Source organism: Pseudophryne corroboree, chromosome 9, assembly GCF_028390025.1.
Source record: "Pseudophryne corroboree isolate aPseCor3 chromosome 9, aPseCor3.hap2, whole genome shotgun sequence".
Lineage (NCBI taxonomy): Eukaryota > Metazoa > Chordata > Amphibia > Anura > Myobatrachidae > Pseudophryne > Pseudophryne corroboree.
Window position 1 is genome coordinate 55393896 of NC_086452.1, and position 22330 is coordinate 55416225.

Sequence of the window (22330 nt, forward strand, 5' to 3'; positions counted from 1 at the left end):
CAGAGTGGCGATGGCGGAAGCCACCAGGATTCTTCGTTGGGCGGAGAATCACGTGCAAGCACTGTCAGCAGTGTTCATTCCGGGAGTGGACAACTGGGAAGCAGACTTCCTCAGCAGGCATGACCTCCACCCGGGAGAGTGGGGACTTCATCAAGAAGTCTTCACGCAGATTGCAAGTCGGTGGGAACTGCCACAGGTGGACATGATGCCGTCCCGCCTCAACAAAAAGCTAAAAAGGTATTGCGCCAGGTCAAGGGACCCTCAGGCGATAGCTGTGGACGCACTGGTAACACCGTGGGTGTTCCAGTCGGTCTATGTGTTTCCTCCTCTTCCTCTCATACCCAAGGTACTGAGAATCGTAAGGAAAAGAAGCTTGAAAACAATACTCATTGTTCCGGACTGGCCAAGAAGGACTTGGTACCCGGAACTGCAAGAAATGCTCACAGAGCAACCATGGCCTCTGCCTCTCAGACAGGACCTGTTGCAACAGGGGCCCTGTCTGTTCCAAGACTTACCGCGGCTGCGTTTGACGACATGGCGGTTGAACGCCGAATCCTAGCATAAAAGGGCATTCCGGATGAAGTTATTCCTACGCTGATAAAGGCTAGCAAGGATGTGACAGCAAAGCATTATCACCGTATATGGCGAAAATATGTTGCTTGGTGTGAGGCCAGAAAGGCCCCTACAGAGGAATTCCAGCTGGGTCGATTCCTGCACTTCCTACAGTCAGGTGTGACTATGGGCCTAAAATTAGGGTCCATAAAGGTCCAGATTTCGGCCCTATCCATCTTCTTTCAAAAAGAACTGGCTTCACTGCCTGAGGTTCAGACGTTTGTTAAGGGAGTGCTGCATATTTAGCCCCCTTTTGTGCCACCAGTGGCACCTTGGGATCTTAACGTGGTGTTGGATTTCCTGAAATCCCACTGGTTTGAGCCACTTAAGACCGTGGAACTAAAGTATCTCACGTGGAAAGTGGACATGCTGTTGGCTTTAGCTTCAGCTAGGCGTGTGTCAGAATTGGCGGCTTTGTCATGTAAAAGCCCGTATCTTATTTTCCATATGGACAGGGCAGAATTGCGGACTCGTCCGCAGTTTCTGCCAAAGGTGGTGTCATCTTTTCATTTGAACCAACCTATTGTGGTGCCTGCGGCTACTCGTGACTTGGAGGACTCCAAGTTGCTGGACGTAGTCCGGGCTTGAAGATTTATGTAACCAGAACGGCTGGAGTCAGGAAGACTGACTCGCTGTTTATCCTGTATGCATCCAACAAGCTGGGTGCTCCTGCTTCAAACTATTGCTCGCTGGATCTGTAACACGATGCAGCAGGCTCATTCTGCGGCGGGATTGCCGCAGCCGAAATCAGTGAAAGCCCATTCCACAAGGAAAGTGGGCTCTTCTTGGGCGGCTGCCCGAGGGGTCTCGGCATTACAGCTTTGCCGAGCTGCTACTTGGTCGGGTTCAAACACTTTTGCAAAATTCTACAGGTTTGATACCCTGGCTGAGGAGGACCTTGTGTTTGCCCATTCGGTGCTGCAGAGTCATCCGCACTCTCCCGCCCGTTTGGGAGCTTTGGTATAATCCCCATGGTCCTTACGGAGTCCCCAGCATCCAATAGGACGTTAGAGAAAATAAGAATTTACTCACCGGTAAATCTATTTCTCGTAGTCCGTAGTGGATGCTGGGCGCCCGTCCCAAGTGCGGACTTTCTGCAATACGTGTATATAGTTATTGCTTACTAAAGGGTTATTGTTATGAGCCATCCGTTGATTGAGGCTCAGTTGTTGTTCATACTGTTAACTGGGTAAAGTATCACAAGTTATATGGTGTGATTGGTGTGGCTGGTATGAGTCTTACCCTGGATTCCAAAATCCTTTCCTTGTAATGTCAGCTCTTCCGGGCACAGTTTCCTTAACTGAGGTCTGGAGGAGGGGCATAGAGGGAGGAGCCAGTGCACACCAGATAGTACTGAATCTTTCTTTAGAGTGCCCAGTCTCCTGCGGAGCCCGTCTATTCCCCATGGTCCTTACGGAGTCCCCAGCATCCACTACGGACTACGAGAAATAGAATTACCGGTGAGTAAATTCTTATTTTTTCAGGAACCCTTTCACACTGAGCCACGACCCCGGTTCCCCCCACCGTTAACCCAGGTTATTGAGGCGGTGTAAAAAGGTTATTAGTCTTCCTCCCTCACAGCGAGGGACGCTGCATTAACATCCACACACAGGATGAATGATTACACCTGAAGAGGACAATTAAAGGTGTTGGCCATAGCAACCAATTGGATTCTAGCTGCCACTTATCTAGTGCAGTCTATAAATCAATAGCTAGATTCTGATTGGTTACTTTGGTCTACACCTCCACATGAGAAGGTTTGATATATCCTCCCCCTAAAGTGCAGCCACAGTGTGGCCAGACACTCCTATAGTGCACGCAGACACCCACAGAGGAGGTCATTCATGAAGGGCAAAATATCAGATGCACAGTGCAAGATCAGCTCGTGCAAGATCAGCTCTGGCCCAATAGATCTGCTTGTTTTGCGCAAGTACGCTTAGATTTCCACCAAAGCTGACTGCGATTGCGGACAATTGTACAAGTTGGGTGGTTTGAGGGCGTCCGTGCGGTGTAAGGCATCGGTTCCGCTAGTTTTGTGGAGCAGTGCAAAAACGAGATTGCATTTTGCAATTGCAGTGCATGATTATAGAGATGAGGATGGAGAGTGGTGTGTATAGGAGCATTCCCTGCTGTGCAGTGAGTAATAATGGCCTGCTCCAGTTCCACGCATGAATCATGTATAAATGCGGCTGAACCGAGCAGTATTTTAAGCGAAAACCGAGAAGTTTTACAGAATGAAATGAATGGTTATAAAGTGTTCATTAGCTTGAAGTTTGATGTGACATTTAAACTTTGTACAGTTCTCGTGTCCCGGTTACTCCGTACACCTAGGCCTGCGTTTAGTTTTACTGAGAACCCCGGAGGCATGTACTCTTAGTGTGCACTGGGCACAACGGCAAAGACGCCAGAGACTGTACTGAGGCTCAGATTTATCAAGCCTTGGAGGGTGATAACTAGCACGGTGATAAAGTGCCAACCAATCAGCTCCTAACTGTCATTTTTCAAACACAGCCTGTAACATGGAAGTTAGGAGCTGATTGGCTGGTCCTTTATCACCGTGCAATTTATCTCTCTCCAAGGCTTGATAAATCTGGGCCTATAATTCCAGCGCACAGGCAACGTGCTAATACACTCACAGAAACACGCACATTATACAATATTTTTTATTGCTAGTAGAAAAAAATGTCGAATGTTTTGTGGCGGATGATAGCGGAGAGGTAGAGATGTAACTGTGACAGGTAAAGCATCCCCTCACTGTGCATTATACACACGAAGTAACGTCTACTCCTTATGTTACTCGTGGCATAATCTCTGTATTGTTAGGAAAAGCTCCTTGGCCCAGTGCAGTTAATGAGTAAACCAGGGATCCTAATAAGTCTCTTTATCACTATTCTGCTAATTACCCTTTACCGCTTGTTTTATCTGTGCCACAAAATCTCTGTTGACAAAGACATCATAACTCACATTGGAAAACATAGGAACGGAGCAAGTCCCCTATGGGACACACAGGAACTGGCCTGAACCAGATTCTTATCTCGGCCGTGGAGCCTCCTAAAGTGTCAAAGTTTCTTTCAAACTAATGATGAAATCCTCCGGCACTTGTTTGTCTGAGGTGTGGATTTTAGGCCCCCTGATCTCTGCTCAAACAAATGATGTGTTTTTTAGGATTTGCTGATGACCTCTGATGCCAGCCCTCACTCCCCGGCTGTACGGTAAAGAGATGGGACATTGAAGCCTCTGCGGCCGACAGGCCAAATCCTTTGTTTATTTATAGGCGCCACTGCAGTTTTCGGAGTGTCTGACCGCCTGGAAATTGTCACAGTCAGCAGATAATTTTGCCCGGCCAATGGCTCCTGCTTGGATGCGCACGGCTCACCACTATATGTCTGAATAAAACATGGTTACTCCCAGGTCTAGGGATGCCATTGTTGTACTGTGCTATTTGGTAATGCAGATAGAATACTGTATTCCACTAGTTTCATGCACCGATTGTAGATCTCGCGCTTCGTTGTGAACACTTTAGCCTGATCTCGGAGTTTCTTGGATTGCCAATACCAGGACCACATTGCAGAACCTACCACGCACTCTAGTCCAGATAAGTTCTAGGTGCCTTCGATCTTCCATGTTGCGTCCTGTTCATCAACCTGTGTTTGTACTGGGATAAATCAATAGGACGGGTCAGCGGTGCATTAATTACTCCAAGAGCTGTCTCTCTCCTCTTTTTAAAAAGGAAAACTACCTGCTTAAGATTAATTACCTTCTCACAGACGGCTGCTGAAAGTGCCCTGGAGCTTGCGGACTGCAGTTTGTCCGTATGTCAGTGGAGTGTGTTTGGAGAGTGGCATGGGCCTCGTAGCTGGTGTAATTACTCTCTAACAGATTTGTTGGTACACTCGCTGTGCGTGAAAAGGTAAAAGGAACTGCTGGCACGAAAACTTCCACTTCGTCCATGAAAAGGTAAAAGGAACTGCTGGCACGAAAACTTCCACTTCGTCCATGAAAAGGTAAAAGGAACTGCTGGCACGAAAACTTCCACTGTTACCGATTGCAGACGTCTAGCAAAGCAGCCATGGGAATGTCCCGTAATTGTGCAACAGAAAACTGGGCTACACCTCTGATTTAAAATTGTATAATCATGCATGCAGTATACCAGCGACAGGATCCTGCCTCTACTATTTACAGTATATTAATCTACCCCAGACATGGGCATCCAGCAAATAAAACCTGCAGTTTCTGTGGAACTGCAAGTTCCAGCATGCCTTACGCAGTACTGCTGGCAGCCCGTGCTGGAGCCTGCGTTTTTCAGAACAGCTTCAGAGTCAGCGGTTACTAATACAGACCTGTACAGACCAGGGCCCTAATGTAGCAGCCTGCGAGGGGTTGGTATCGAATGACCGCCGGTCACCAACTACACCCCCCTGCGAGATGCGGGAACTGGAGCAGTTTCAGCGATTTAGCCTCTAGATTTAAAGCGGCAATCATTTAAATGGTGCAACCAACCTGATTTTGCCTTGTAAACTGTTTCCGCTTTAAATCTAGCAGCTAAACTGCCAAAAGCACTCTGGTGCCTGTAACTCCCGGGCCATTATATTTTGGTCTAGGAATATGAGATTATTAGGAAAGCACCACGTTAGATGGCTGATAACTTAAACCGTGACTGTTTTTAGAAAGCAGAGAGATTGCTTGGCCCGCGTAGCACTGCAGGGGATTGTGTGTTTGCAGTCCAAGAATTTGAGGGCATTTACAAGATTTAACACCCGTGAGGCCTACATGGACAGATTTCAGTTGGAAGTTTTTCCTGATGATGTTGCAGAATTGGAAATGCCGATTGTTTATTAAAACAGTGAGTATTATACTAGTCACCTGCACATAAGCAGAAGGCCAGCCATCTTGCCTGCTGAGCTGGTGTGTTAGTTCACTGTTGGTTCAGCAAACAAAATGGCGGCCTTCACACAGTGTGTTGGTGACTGGTGGACCTTAATAAAACAAAAGCAGGTCTTAGTACCTCGCTAAAAACAATAGAAGTACTCTGGTGGCTGGAAGGAGGATCAGGGGGTCACTTCTGAAGTGCTCAGCTGAATAGTTCTAGAAAAATAAAGAAAAAATCACAAATGTACCTGTATATGTCACTGGTGTATTGGTGATATTGCCCATGTCCCACTCACCATTGTGTTGTTGCTCTCCTATAGATGTTTCGCCCCATACCATAACACTTGACTGTGTATTGCCACCCTCCGGGAGTCGCTGTGTACAGAAGGAACTGTACGGCCTCTCATCAGAGCGGAGCAAGGGGCTTTTGTGTATAATTGCCAGCAGGAGGCAGTAAGTTACCAATTGCAATACGCCCACGTCTCACCACTGCTTTCAGCGTTAATTGGGGGAAAGAAATCCTGCCTTTTGATTTTATTATTTATTTATCTGTCACCCAGGTCGCAGCTATTTAATTTCTGAATAGCAGTTGAAAGTTATGGCTGTGTCACAGCAGTTAAACGTGTATTTATAGCCCGCATCCGTGCCAGGCATTTGTTTTATGTACGGTAGTATAGTGGCTTTGCATATCAGTGGCTCAGCTGGGCCTTACAGCTCTTTGTGCCATCAAGTGTATTCAAATTAGGAAGGGGGGAATGCGTCGTAATGCACAAAGTATGGCGGTTCCCCACTGCAGCCGCCCGTGGCTCCTATTGCAGACTCTTCCTGGGGTGAGTATCCCTTATTTTGGGACATTCAGTGTCTGAATAACAATAGTATTATGCCAAGTTACAGCTACAAGATATCCAGCCTGTTTGTATGTTCTAGATCCATTGCTTAAAATGTTATTTATTTGTAAGTTGAAAGATTGTTAGCATATGTCTTTGTGTATTGTTGTACGCTTACTGACCTATCCATTTGCATTTCCCTTTAAAAGGTTTTAATACCACGGAGGCAGTAAATTATTCAGTCCTGAGGGTGTTTATACTAATGTGTAAATAGAACTCGGGAATGGAAAATGTCTTTCCTCCGCAGATCTTCTAAGAACACAGTCACCTATTTGCTGCCACGCGGAAACTCCGCCATACGCCAGATCTCACCGAAAGGGAATTATACAACATTTAGTTACTTGAGGCGAGCACAGATAATCTGATTTACTGATTACAAAAAGCAACCACCATTTCCTCCAGATTACACGTGTAATGTGCACGTCGCTGATTTGCTCTGCATTATATGAGTACGATAGAGGCAAAGTGAATTGTGTTTCTAAGAGCAAAAATAACCTTTGACTTTGACTGTGTGGCGGAGGGAACGCGCTATCACTCCTGCCAGGCTGGAATAAAATGTATGCAACTAATGATTAATAGCTTTTCTCCCAAGATGTTATATTTTAGAGTGCTGCCATGGAGATACAGACTGCCCTAATTAGACAGAGAACACGTATAGACACATGAATAATGTTGATCATGCATGGGAGTTAGTAGGAGACTAATGAAAACCTTTTCCCATTTGTTTTGCAGAAGAGCAGCTGCCCCATGGATTCCCTATTATAGACATGGCTCCCCAGCTCAAGGTGGTGGAAAAGACTCGAACAGCCACCATGCTCTGTGCGGCTAGCGGGAACCCAGACCCGGAAATATCCTGGTACAAGGATTTCCTCCCCGTGGACACAGCTACTAGTAATGGGAGGATTAAGCAGCTCCGCTCAGGTACGGTGCATGAACTGTCCGCTGCTATCACGTGGTTCACTTTCCGGCTTCATCTAAGGGTGTGTTTACGGCTCAGTGGGATGTGTATAAGTAAGAGTTAAATTAAGTGAAAACGTCGAAAAGTTTGTACCCCCCACCCCAGGATGGGCTGTCCATTTGTGCCATTCTATACCCAATATCTCACAACTGCCCCAGTTTAGGTTGGATCGTTGTGACATTAGGGGTCTTCCCCTTCGTTTGTGAGGTAGCCTGTCCCCACCATTAATTTTTTTTAAGTTTTAGTAAATCTACCCCTTATTTGTGGTCAGTTGAAGCCCCACCCTACCTCTTATAAGCCAAACTCCTGGTGGTCCTACCACAGAGTGGGCCTGAAGAAGACCCACCTGAAGACTGACTTGTATGATGGGCCGTATAGCTAGTGATGAGGCCACTCTTTATCCTGCGGTATCGCTGTTTAATGCGGTTCCATTATCTTGATTATACGCTTGCGACCTCTACTGAAGTGTTTGGATAATAAAGACACAGGCCGTTATCTCCACTGGATGTCATGTTCCACGTCTCACGCATTATCACATTCTTCAGCAAAATATCTTTTACTTTCTGTCCAACGCTGTGTGGCTTTTTTTTTTTTAAAGCAAATCTACGTGTAAAGGTCAGCGTCGCTGCTTCTATCTCCCTTTGACAAACTTTATTACGGTCAGTCTGTGTAATTACTGAACAGATTCAGACACCTAGATTGGGGCTGCGCTCAGAACACCGGCTATAAGGGAGGGGGCTAATTACATTTAGAAATTCGGCTATTACGGGGAAATGGCTGTGACCTTTCGGCTTCCGCCTCCCGCCAACAGGTCGTAATCTTGCTGTGTTTGTATGCAAAGAAAATATCACCCTTGTTAATTATTTCTAACAGCATTATGCAGCATTACGGGAGTCTGGGTAAGAAAGGGCACTGTTATCATTCTAATCTCTTATGTCAACACTACAATTAAAGCTGTGAATGAGATGCTTTGGTTGGGTTTGTCATCTCTGTTAGACTGTCTGCAGTCTTCCGCTACCACCGAGTCACATGGAGGTTTGCGGCCGGCCTAGTCATATAATGCTATCTTGAAATGAAGCATTGCTTTTTATCATTGTAAAATCTGCGAATTTTGGCGTTTTATTGTGGTGTAAATTGTTCAGGCATCAAACAGTAATGATGATACATTTTTAGTCGCTTATGGCTGAAGATGCAGCGACAGTGATTGTTAGGTGCGTGCGATCATCAGCTAGTCTCACTGCAGAACGCTCAGATTGGCCGTTTACTTTGGCTGCATACATGTCTAACCAAAGTTGAACATAGATCAAAACATTTAGGGGAAAATTTACTAAGGTGGGAGGTTTTTTTTTTAGAACTGGTGATGTTGCTCGTAGCAACCAGTCAAATTCTACTTAACATTTATCTAGCTGCTTCTAGACGATAATAGATAGAATCTGATTGGTTGCTATAGGCAACATCACCAGTTCTACAAAAAACTCCCACTTTAGTAAATTTACCCCTTAGAGATTAGATGAATGTAGCCAGATTTAGGGGTCTATTCATGTAGCATTGAAAATCCCTGTTTTGCGTTAAACAGGTCTTTTCTCTGCCTACTGCAATTCACAGAGCGGGTTACCATGGAGAAGTCTCTGACTTCTCCAGCGGCACCCCCCGCTCTGTGCCTGAATCGCATCACCATACCTTTTGTATGGTGAGTGCGATTCATGAGTGCTTTCCGCTTCTCCATGGAGTTCAGGTTCGCCATCTCAGGACGGCGTAATCTGAACTGGATTGCGGAGACGGCAGGGAAGCTCAATGCTTCCCTGCTCTCTGCCAGGCACCTGGTGCTGGCTCCGCCCCCAACCTCCCAGCAACCACTGCGGCCTGCCGGGATGTCAACAAACTGCGCATGCGCAAAGGGACCCGCCGCTGGACTCCGCGCATCGCAGGGAGGGACCGCTGGAGATGACCTTACGGCAGGAGCCCCAGACACCACAGCGCATCGTCGGAAGGGTGAGTATACATGAATTGCTACTTATTACAGCTATACATCGCCTTGAAGCGATGTATAGTGATAAGTAGCAATTCTGTTTTCGTTTTCTACATAAATCGACCCCTAAGGGTCTAATTTAGACCTGATCGCTCCTCTGCGATAGTCGCCGTCCTGTGCAAGTGTGCAAATGCATTCGCACGCCCTGTGAAAACTCAGCCAGACAGCGGACATCTGCAAATCTGTTTGCAACTTACTCACCATCAAATGATTTTGTGCTCAGCCCAGGATTTACTCCTACAGTGCGACAGAACCAGGCTGTTCGGGGACGGAGCTGATGTCACACACCCTCCCTCAAACCGATTGGGAACACCTGCGTTTTTCCTGACACTCCCAGAAAACAGCCAGTTACTACCCACAAACGTCCGCTTCCTGTAAATCACCTTGCATACGCCTAGCGATCGAAATTTTCGCTCCATTCGGTCACTGTTTGGGCTCACGCCTGCGCATTGCGGTGCATACGTATGCGCAGTCATTCGCTAATCGCCCGCTGTGCAATTTCGCACAACAGCGATCAGGTCTGAATTAGACCCTGAGTGTGCGGAGTTTCCTGATGTCGGTATAGAAGACATCACCAATATTCACTAAGGAGAACAGAAGACCTTCAGTAGGTAGTGCAGAAGTCCTTATCCGTATTCAGAGAAGACCTCCCCGCATTCAGTAGGTAATACAGAAGTCCTTATCCGTATTCACTAGGAAGTATAGAAGACATCACCCATTATAAGTAGACAGTACAGAAGACATTACCTAGTAGATAGTACAGAAAACATTATCCATGTTCAGTAGACAGTACAGAAGACCTCTCCCGTATTCAGTAGGCAGTACAGAAGACCTCTCCCGTATTCAGTAGGCAGTACAGAAGACCTCTCCCGTATTCAGTAGGCAGTACAGAAGTCCGGGTGGTCTTCAGTATGCCGAATGTCGGGATCCCGGCGCACATTATACCGGCGCCGGAATCCCGACACCCGGCATACCGACAGCTATTCTCCCTCAGTAGGCAGTACAGAAGTCCTCTACCATATTCAGTAGGCAGTACAGAAGGCCTCTCCCGTATTCATTAGGTAGTACAGAAGGCCTCTCCCGTATTCAGTAGGCAGTACAGAAGTCCTCTCCCGTATTCAGTAGGCAGTACAGAAGTCCTCTCCCGTATTCAGTAGGCAGTACAGAAGGCCTCTCCCGTATTCAGTAGGCAGTACAGAAGACCTCTCCCTTATTCAGTAGGCAGTACAGAAGTCCTCTCCCGTATTCAGTAGGAAGTACAGAAGTCCTCTCCCGTATTCAGTAGGCAGTACAGAAGACCTCTCCCGTATTCAGTAGGCAGTACAGAAGACCTCTCCCGTATTCAGTAGGCAGTACAGAAGACCTCTCCTGTATTCACTAGGCAGTACAGAAGTCCTCTCCCGTATTCATTAGGAAGTACAGAAGTCCTCTCCCGTATTCAGTAGGCAGTACAGAAGTCCTCTCCTATATTCAGTAGGCAGTACAGAAGACCTCTCCCGTGTTCAATAGGCAGTACAGAAGTCCTCTCCCGTATTCAGTAGGAAGTACAGAAGTCCTCTCCTGTATTCAGTAGGCAGTACAGAAGTCCTCTCCCGTATTCAGTAGGCAGTACAGAAGACATGACACGTTTTCAGTGGGCAGTACAGAAGGCCTCTCCCGTATTCAGTAGGCAGTACAGAAGACATCACACGTTTTCAGTAGGCAGTACAGAAGGCCTCTCCCGTTTTCAGTAGGCAGTACAGAAGACCTCTCACCGTATTCAGTAGGCAATACAGAAGACCTCTCCCGTATTCAGTAGGCAGTACAGAAGTCCTCTCCCGTATTCAGTAGGAAGTACAGAAGTCCTCTCCTGTATTCAGTAGGCAGTACAGAAGACCTCTCACCGTATTCAGTAGGCAGTACAGAAGACATCACACGTTTTCAGTAGGCAGTACAGAAGGCCTCTCCCGTATTCAGAAGGGAGTACAGAAGACCTCTCACCGTAGTTAGTAGGCAGTACAGAAGACCTCTCCTGTATTCAGTAGGCAGTACAGAAGACCTCTCACCGTATTCAGTAGGCAGTACAGAAGACATCACACGTTTTCAGTAGGCAGTACAGAAGACTTCACCCGTATTGAGCAAACAGTGCAGAAGACAATAACTTTTTATAGTAGACAGTAGAGAAGACATCACCTGTGTATAGTAGATGGTAGAGAAGACATCACCTGTGTATAGTAGATGGTAGAGAAGACATCACCTGTTTATAGTAGACGGTAGAGAAGACATCACTTGTGTATAGTAGATGGTAGAGAAGACATCACCTGTGTATAGTAGACGGTAGAGAAGACATCACCTGTGTATAGTAGATGGTAGAGAAGACATCACCTGTTTATAGTAGACGGTAGAGAAGACATCACCTGTGTATAGTAACATAGTATCTGAGGTTGAAAAAAGACAATTGTCCATCGAGTTCAACCTATTTGTGGTGTCCTATGCATGATGATTTGACTAAAATTTCTGACTGATGCTGCTGTCAGCCATTGCATTTTATCCCTATTTATAGTAACTATAATGCATGACTATGCACCATACCCCTGGATATCCTTATCCAATAGGAATTTATCTAACCCATTCTTAAAGGTGTTGACAGATTCCGCCATTACAACTCCCTCGGGCAGGGAATTCCAAACACGTATTGTCCTTACCGTGAAAAAGCCTTTACGCTGTATTGTGCGGAATCTCCTTTCCTCAAACCTGAGCGAGTGTCCACGAGTCCTCTGTGTTGATCTAACCAAAAACAGGTCCCGCGCAAGCTCTGTGTATTGTCCCCTTATATATTTGTAGATGTTGATCATATCCCCTCTTAGTCTCCGCTTTTCCAATGTAAACATGCCTAGTCTTTCAAGCCTTTCCTTGTATTCCATCGTCTCCATGCCCTTAATTAGTTTGGTCGCCCTCCTCTGTACCTTTTCAAGCTCCAGGATATCCTTTTTGTAGTACGGTGCCCAGAACTGTACACAGTATTCAAGGTGTGGCCTCACTAGTGATTTATATAACGGGAGTATAATACTCTCGTCCCTAGCATCAATACCCCGTTTTATGCATGCTAATATCTTATTAGCCTTCTTTGCTGCAGTCCTACTTTGGGTACTACTGCTTAGCTTGCTATCTACGAGGACACCTAAGTCCTTTTCCAGTACAGAATCCCCTAATTTTACCCCATTTAGTAGGTAGGTGTAATTTTTGTTCTGGTTACCACAGTGCATTACCTTACACTTGTCTGTGTTGAAGCGCATTCTCCAGTAGATGGTAGAGAAGACATCACCTGTGTATAGTAGACGGTAGAGAAGACATCACCTGTGTATAGTAGACAGAGAAGTCATCACTTGTGTATAGTAGACGGTAGAGAAGACATCACCTGTTTATAGTAGATAGTAGAGAAGACATCGGCGGTTTATAGAAGACAGTATCTCATCCATACAACTGAAGATGAGTAGTAGAAATACTTAATGTATCCTAGTTAAACACTTGGTAAGAAAGAAAGACACAAATATGATTTATTTCCTGGAGATTAGAGCTGGAGGAAGAGCCTAATACAATCAGCAGTGCACCTCAGACCCTGGGCCTTTCCTCAGGGAGGAGATGGCGGTGCAATGAGAGCTGAACGTTAAAAAAACAAAGCCATATAAAGAGCGGGTTTCTATTCCACAGAAACCTAAACCTGAATACATTGTATTATGTTTTGTACTGGGAAGAAAATTCACGATGGGATGAAGTTCATTATCATTGTTTTCCGTGAAAACTCCAGTCACCGTTCTATAACAAGCAATGGTTGTCTCGTTACCGTTTCAGTTGTTGGCAGACAGTGACTGCTAATGAGGTCTCCGTGCACTGTCCATGTCTCCACCGTTCTGCAACTCGCAATGGACTTAATTGAAAAAGTACATTATAACATTCCAAATCCTATATATTATACAAGTTTAGCTGGTGGAATCCTATTAATATTCTGTCAGATATCATGTTTATGGCTGGATCCCTCCTTCTGGTGCATCTTTGAGGCTTCAATCCCACCAAGGCTAATTACACATGACAGATGTGTGGCCCCCTCTTTAGGAAGACCCCCGTCAAGTACCGCGTTTCCCACTTAAAGGACCGAATTAGCCTGCGCTTACGTAACTCACTGATGTGTAGCTGTATGAAGGGAATCCGGTGAGGATCCCGGCGGTCGGCAGATGAACTGGCGGCTAGAACAAGGCGACTGCACAATTTGTCAAAGTACAACAGTATACATGAGAAATTAAACTCATAGTGACACAAGAAGAACAACAGCAGTAAAAAAAAAGAGCCGATACAGTTATAGTTTATTTATTTATTATTTATTTATTAACAGTTTCTTATATAGCGCAGCAAATTCCGTTGCGCTTTACAATTTGAAATAACAATAACAAACTGGGTGATAACAGTCATAGAGGTAGGAAGGCCCTGCTCGTAAGCTTACAATCTATAGGGAAATAGGCATATGTACACAAGGAAAGGTGCTATCTATTGCATAGAATGAGAAGACATGTGAGGATATGTGTGGACTGTAAAGAGTGGATGTAATTTGATAGGAAGGTTTATGAAAGTTATGTGGGCGGTTCAGGAATTTGATACGCTTGCCTAAAGAGGTGAGTTTTGAGGGAACGCTTGAAGGTTTGGAGACTAGAGGAGAGTCTTATTGTGCGTGGTAGGGCATTCCACAGGGTGGGTGCAGCCCGATGAAAGTCCTGCAGTCGTGAGTGGGAGCGAGTAATGAGTGTGGATGAGAGACGCAGATCTTGTGAAGAGCGAAGAGGTCGGGTTGGGAGATATTTTGTGATAAGCGAAGTGATGTACGTTGGTGTAGTTTGGTTAATGGCCTTGTGTGTGAGTAAAAGTATTTTATATTGAATGCGGTAGAGTACAGGTAACCAATGGAGGGACTGACAGAGTGGATCTGCAGATGATGAACGTCTAGCGAGGAAGATAAGCCTCGCCGCTGCATTCAGAATGGATTGTAGTGGTGAGAGTCTTGTTTTGGGAAGACCAGTTAGGAGACTATTGCAATAATCAATGCGGGAGATAATGAGAGCGTGGATTAGAGTTTTAGCAGTGTCTTGTGTAAGGTATGGTCGTATTTTGGATATGTTTTTTAGATGCATGTAACATGATCTTGAGACAGATTGAATGTGGGGAACAAAGGACAGATCAGAGTCAAGGATGACACCTAGGCAGCGAGCTTGTGGGGTAGGGTAGATAGTCGAGTTTTCAACAGTGATAGAGATATCAGGTTGGTACCTACTATTGGCTGGTGGAAATATAATTAACTCTGTCTTTGAAATATTAAGTTTGAGGTGGCGAGATGTCATCCAGGATGAGATGGCAGAAAGGCATTCAGTGACACGGTCCAGTACAGATAGGGACAAGTCAGGGGAGGATAGGTAGATTTGAGTATCATCTGCGTACAGATGATACTGAAAACCAAAAGAGCTGATTAGTTTACCAAGAGATGAGGTATAGATAGAGAAAAGCAGAGGACCCAAAACTGAGCCTTGCGGTACTCCAACTGAAAGAGGTAGCGAAGAGGAGGTAGATTCAGAGAAGCGAACACTGAAGGAGCGATTAGATAGGTACGATAGGAACCAAGAAAGGGCTGTGTCTTTAAGACCTAGGGATTGTAGTGTCTGTATGAGAAGAGAGTGGTCTACAGTGTCAAATGCAGCAGATAGATCTAGAAGAATAAGTAGAGAGTAGTGGCCTTTAGACTTCGTAGTGACCAAATCATTAACCACTTTAGTCAGTGCCGTCTCTGTGGAATGTTGGGAACGGAAGCCTGACTGAAGTGGGTCCAACAAAGTGTATGAGTTAAGAAAGTGTGTGAGTCGAGTGTAGGCAAGTCTCTCAAGTAGCTTAGAGAGACAAGGGAGCTGAGAGATAGGGCGGTAGTTTGAGAGAGCATTAGGGTCAGAATTTTGTTTTTTTAAAATGGGAGTAATCACTGCATGCTTAAAAAGTGAAGGAAAAATACCAGTAGAGAGAGAGAGATTACAGATGTTAGTTAAGGTTGGGATGAGCACCAGAGACAGAGCTTTACTTATTTGTGAGGGTAAAGGATCAAGAGGAGAGGTAGTAGAGAAGCAGGATGAGAAGAGTGATGATACTTCATCTTCATTTGTGGGATCAAATGAAGAAAGAGTGCCAGAGGGTTCAGGTACAGAACGGAGCAGGTCACTGGCTGCCGAAGAGCATACCATTTCATCTCGGATCTTATCAATCTTCTCCTTGAAGTAGGAAGCAAGATCCTGTGCCTTGATAGTGGCTGGTGGGGTAGGTGCGGGAGGATTCAGAAGTGATTTAAATGTATTAAAGAGTCGTTTGGGGTTAGTTTCCATTGAATGTCCTGGAACATCAGCAACGTCAGGAACGTCATCTGAAAACAATAATTCTGTGCAGTACAAACCATGTACACTTTGTGTAAACATGCAAGATAAACCTATAGCACCACAATTTACATCCATGTGTTGCAGTGAACATTAATTACAGCCTGGAATTCATACCGCTGGCTGCAAATATCTTTGGAATATTCTACATTTCCACCTTCCGGACAGTCTCTGCAATAGATAGGACTAGATGGAATCGGTCTGCCCCTGCGTTTTGGTGTGGTGCTGCAATGCATACAGTACATGTTGAATCAAGGCAAATTCAGACCCACCCCTCATCCGCGCTAGCTCCACTTTTATATTCTAAAATATTCTGCACACTTTTGTGCAAGGTCTTCCCATGTTGTGGTCTATTAATCTAGACTTTCCCATCAGAATCTGGACAGTTGCAAGATAAGGTACAGTATTTGCCCCCTCCTACATGCTCCAAGGGGCATTTTAGAATGGGAGGTAAAAAGACAAAACGGACAAGCTGTTTAGTGGTAACAATAATGCATAAATAAAAATACTGATACGTATGTCTCACTTGGAACACAAGCCTTGCAGAGACACACTGGGAAGTTGCGGTCTGTCAGAAATAATGTGATATAATTGTATATTACACAGCATAATCTCCTCATCGTCTCTGAAAATACTTTAATGCCTGATGAAGAAATTGTTTAAATTCACCATGATGTCTGGTAAAGGCAGTTTGTATTTTATCTTAATCTTTATATAAGCCAATGCACTGAGCGGCGCTTTAACAGAACTATGGGGCAAAGTCTGCGCTTTATCCAGTATTACAGAAATATACGGCGCAGCTGCCGGTGATTTCCAGCTCAGTGATAGGTAGATACTCCTGGGAGCTGCCCAGTGTCTGAACCCCAGGCAGAGACTGATGGGGAATGTATCACATGTCTCCCACATACAGCATGCCTGGTACAGATAACACTACATACTTATCACATGTCTCCCACATACAGCATGCCTGGTACAGATAACACTACATACTTATCACATGTCCGCCACATACACCATGCCTGGTACAGGTAACACTACATGCTTATCACATGTCTCCCACATACACCATGCCTGGTACAGATAACACTACATGCTTATCACATGTCCCCCACATACACCATGCCTGGTACAGATAACACTACATGCTTATCACATGTCTCCCACATACACCATGCCTGGTACAGATAACACTACATGCTTATCACATGTCCGCCACATACACCATGCCTGGTACAGATAACACTACATGCTTATCACATGTCCCCCACATACACCATGCCTGGTACAGATAACGCTACATGCTTATCACATGTCTCCTACATACACCATGCCTGGTACAGATAACACTACATGCTTATCACATGTCTCCCACATACACCATGCCTGGTACAGATAACACTACATACTTACCACATGTCTCCTACATACACCATGCCTGGTACAGATAACGCTACACGCTTATCACATGTCTCCTACATACACCATGCCTGGTACAGATAACGCTACATGCTTATCACATGTCTCCTACATACACCATGCCTGGTACAGATAACACTACATGCTTATCACATGTCTCCCACATACACCATGCCTGGTACAGATAACACTACATACTTACCACATGTCTCCTACATACACCATGCCTGGTACAGATAACGCTACATGCTTATCACATGTCTCCTACATACACCATGCCTGGTACAGATAACACTACATACTTACCACATGTCTCCTACATACACCATGCCTGGTACAGATAACACTACATACTTATCACATGTCTCCTACATACACCATGCCTGGTACAGATAACACTACATGCTTATCACATGTCTCCCACATACACCATGCCTGGTACAGATAACACTACATACTTACCACATGTCTCCCACATACACCATGCCTGGTACAGATAGCACTACATACTTACCACATGTCTCCCACATACACCATGCCTGGTACAGATAACACTACATACTTACCACATGTCTCCTACATACACCATGCCTGGTACAGATAACACTACATACTTATTACATGTCTCCCACATACACCATGCCTGGTACAGATAACACTACATGCTTATCACATGTCTCCCACATACACCATGCCTGTTACAGATAACACTACATGGTCTGGTACAGATAACACTACATACTTATCACATGTCTCCCACATACACCATGCCTGGTACAGATAACACTACATGCTTATCACATGTCTCCCACATACACCATGCCTGGTACAGATAACACTACATGCTTACCACATGTCTCCCACATACAGCATGCCTGGTACAGATAACACTACATACTTACCACATGTCTCCTACATACACCATGCCTGGTACAGATAACACTACATACTTATCACATGTCTCCCACATACACCATGCCTGGTACAGATAACACTACATGCTTATCACATGTCTCCCACATACACCATGCCTGTTACAGATAACACTACATGGTCTGGTACAGATAACACTACATACTTATCACATGTCTCCCACATACACCATGCCTGGTACAGATAACACTACATACTTACCACATGTCTCCCACATACACCATGCCTGGTACAGATAACACTACATGCTTATCACGTCTCCTACATACACCATGCCTGGTACAGATAACACTACATACTTACCACATGTCTCCCACATACACCATGCCTGGTACAGATAACACTACATGCTTATCACGTCTCCTACATACACCATGTCTGGTACAGATAACACTACATACTTATCACATGTCCCCCACATACACCGAGGCCCTCATTCCGAGTTGATTGCTCCCTTGCTGCTTTTAGCAGCAGTGCAAACGCTAAGCCGCCGCCCTCTGGGAGTGTATCTAAGGTTAGCAGAACAGTGCTGAATTTTTTTCAAGCAGTTTCAGAGTAGCTGCAGACCTACTCCTTCCTTGCGATCACTTCAGTCTGTTTAGTTCCTGCTTTGACGTCACAAACACGCCCTGCGTTCGGCCAGCCACTCCCCCGTTTTCCCAGGCACGCCTGCTTTTTTTACCTGACACGCCTGCGTTTTTTAGCACACTCCCGGAAAACGGTCAGTTACCACCCAGAAACACCCACTTCCTGTCAATCACTCACCGATTAACAGAGCGACGGAAAACAGTTGCTCGGCCTTGTGTAAAACTGCATCGTTTTTTTGTAAAAGTACATCGCGCGTGTGCACTGTGGCCCGTACGCATGCACAGAAATGCAGATTTTTAGCCTGATCGCTGCGCTGCGAACAACGGCAGCTATCGATCAACTCGGAATGACCCCCCATGTCTGGTACAGATAACATTACATACTTATCACGTCTCCCACATACACCATGCCTGGTACAGATAACACTACATACTTATCACGTCTCCCACATACACCATGCCTGGTACAGATAACACTACATACTTATCACGTCTCCCACATACACCATGCCTGGTACAGATAACACTACATACTTATCACGTCTCCCACATACACCATGCCTGGTACAGATAACACTACATACTTACCACATGTCTCCCACATACACCATGCCTGGTACAGATAACACTACATACTTATCACATGTCTCCTACATACACCATGCCTGGTACAGATAACGCTACATGCTTATCACATGTCTCCCACATACACCATGTCTGGTACAGATAACACTACATACTTATCACACGTCTCCCACATACACCATGCCTGGTACAGATAACACTACATACTTATCACATGTCCCCCACATACACCATGTCTGGTACAGATAACACTACATACTTATCACGTCTCCCACATACACCATGCCTGGTACAGATAACACTACATACTTATCACATGTCCCCCACATACACCATGTCTGGTACAGATAACATAACATACTTATCACGTCTCCCACATACACCATGCCTGGTACAGATAACACTACATACTTATCACATGTCCCCCACATACACCATGTCTGGTACAGATAACATAACATACTTATCACGGCTCCCACATACACCATGCCTGGTACAGATAACGCTACATGCTTATCACATGTCTCCTACATACACCATGCCTGGTACAGATAACACTACATGCTTATCATATGTCTCCTACATACACCATGCCTGGTACAGGTAACACTACATGCTTATCACATGTCTCCTCTCATACACCATGTCTGGTACAGATAACACTACATGCTTATCATATGTCTCCTACATACACCATGCCTGGTACAGATAACGCTACATGCTTATCACATGTCTCCCACATACACCATGCCTGGTACAGATAACACTACTTACTTACCACATGTCTCCCACATACACCATGCCTGGTACAGATAACACTACATACTTACCACATGTCTCCCACATACACCATGCCTGGTACAGATAACACTACATACTTACCACATGTCTCCCACATACACCATGCCTGGTACAGATAACGCTACATGCTTATCACATGTCTCCCACATACACCATGCCTGGTACAGATAACACTACATACTTACCACATGTCTCCCACATACACCATGCCTGGTACAGATAACACTACATACTTACCACATGTCTCCCACATACACCATGCCTGGTACAGATAACACTACATACTTACCACATGTCTCCCACATACACCATGCCTGGTACAGATAACATTACATACTTATCACATGTCTCCCACATACACCATGCCTGGTACAGATAACACTACATACTTATCACATGTCTCCCACATACACCATGCCTGGTACAGATAACACTACATACTTACCACATGTCTCCCACATACACCATGCCTGGTACAGATAACACTACATACGTATCACATGTCCCCCACATACACCATGTCTGGTACAGATAACATAACATACTTATCACGTCTCCCACATACACCATGCCTGGTACAGATAACGCTACATGCTTATCGTATGTCTCCTACATACACCATGCCTGGTACAGATAACACTACATGCTTATCATATGTCTCCTACATACACCATGCAGGGTATAGGCACTGTAACACTACATACTTATTACATGAACATTGTAGATTGAGATCCTGGTTTTCCAACCAGTAAACCAAAACATCAGTATGTACCAACAAATCGCTAAGAAGGGAACATGAACCCTACTTATAAATACAGATCTGTCCTTCCTCATCTAGTCCCCGTATGTAAGGAGTCGCGGCTCACAGGGTGCATGAGAGTATATTCTGTGTGTGACTGCAGCTGTATCTGCATACGTAATGCCTGGAAAACACTGTGCTGTATCATTTCGTATGCAGATACAGCAGCAATCATACACAGAATATACACATGCCACATATTATTTTAATCAGCAACATCAGCTTGAGCGTCTTATTCGCACAGTGACTAGAACATGACTGCAGCAACAAAGAGGGGAGGACACATCTGTATGTTTGTTTGTTTTACTACTCCTTTGCCACCATGGAGGCATCCAGTCCCTGCTGTGGGTTGCATGCCAGTCAGGGTGCCAGGATGTAATCGCTGATTGGTTGATATTCATAGGAGCAGCCTTCCACTCAGTGTGTTACAATGACGTTCTCTATTCGCTAGCTCTTTAATAGAGTGGTTTATTTTAGAGACTGTACATTGTGGTAAATCCGCCTGGTTATAGAGTACTCTAGTACTCAGGGTCTGCTTTCCGCCCTGTATCTTTGCAGCGAGCTCAACGAGTTTTCTCTGTCGTTGAAAAAAGGCCTTGGAAATAACAATGGAGCGAGTGGGAAACTCCTGATAAAGTGGACGTACAAAAGGCTTTGAACAGTAGGAAAAAAAAAGAATTACAATCATAGTAATAATAACTAACAATAGAGCGTTCAGGACTACAGTGCATTAGTGTTCTTCACCGCCGCACCACAAGAGTGACAGAATACGCAAAACGAGTGTTTCCTCGCCATTAGCCAGAGGCTCTCCTGGCTGGACACTGCTGGAGATTCCCGGCATGTGTATTACTAACAGCTGGCAGTCATTCCGGTCTTCCCAGGAAACCCGTGGGTATGAAGACAAGCGCCTATCTACAGCAGGAACATCAGTTTACTCTATAAATACAGATAACCTGGTCCTGGTACCTGATCATTTATCTGTAGCCCGCTGTTGCCAGTGTATAATTATATTGGTAGAACTCTTCCCCCAGGAAAATGACATGAAGGAAGCTCACAAAGGCTTAAAAAAATTTTGTTTTTTTTCCGTGGCGTTCTGTGTAGGAAGTGCTGAATACTAATACAACCTAAATACGGACAGTCGTTGTCTGAGCCCTGGCTAGGAACGCTGGCTGGGGAAAGACGAATGCTGGCACTCTGTTATGGAGTGATGGTTATGTATCCAATCATATCACCACTAGGTGTAAGGTAGAGTGTGGGTCCCAGAATCATAGCCCTGTCCTAATACACTGAGTCTCAAGTGGATCTGTGCACCATCTCAGGTAGTCCTGTGGATAGCAGAACTCTTCTGTGCGATGATCTGCAGAACTAAACACAGTCAGTGGTCACTATGGTAGATACAGCTTCTTCTCTTGTGATG

The 22330-nt window shown here is 45.1% G+C and overlaps 1 protein-coding gene across 19 annotated transcripts in view; it reads left to right on the forward strand.

Annotated features, from left to right (window-relative positions):
• The window catches only part of PTPRF (protein tyrosine phosphatase receptor type F), a 1358330-nt gene that overhangs the window by 1232849 nt on the left and 103151 nt on the right, over window positions 1-22330 (forward strand). For all 19 annotated transcript variants that reach the window (XM_063939338.1, XM_063939337.1, XM_063939347.1 and 16 more), the window contains one exon: window positions 7101-7289. In XM_063939338.1, coding sequence (XP_063795408.1) covers window positions 7101-7289 — 189 coding nt within the window. The remainder of the gene's footprint in view (window positions 1-7100; window positions 7290-22330) is intronic.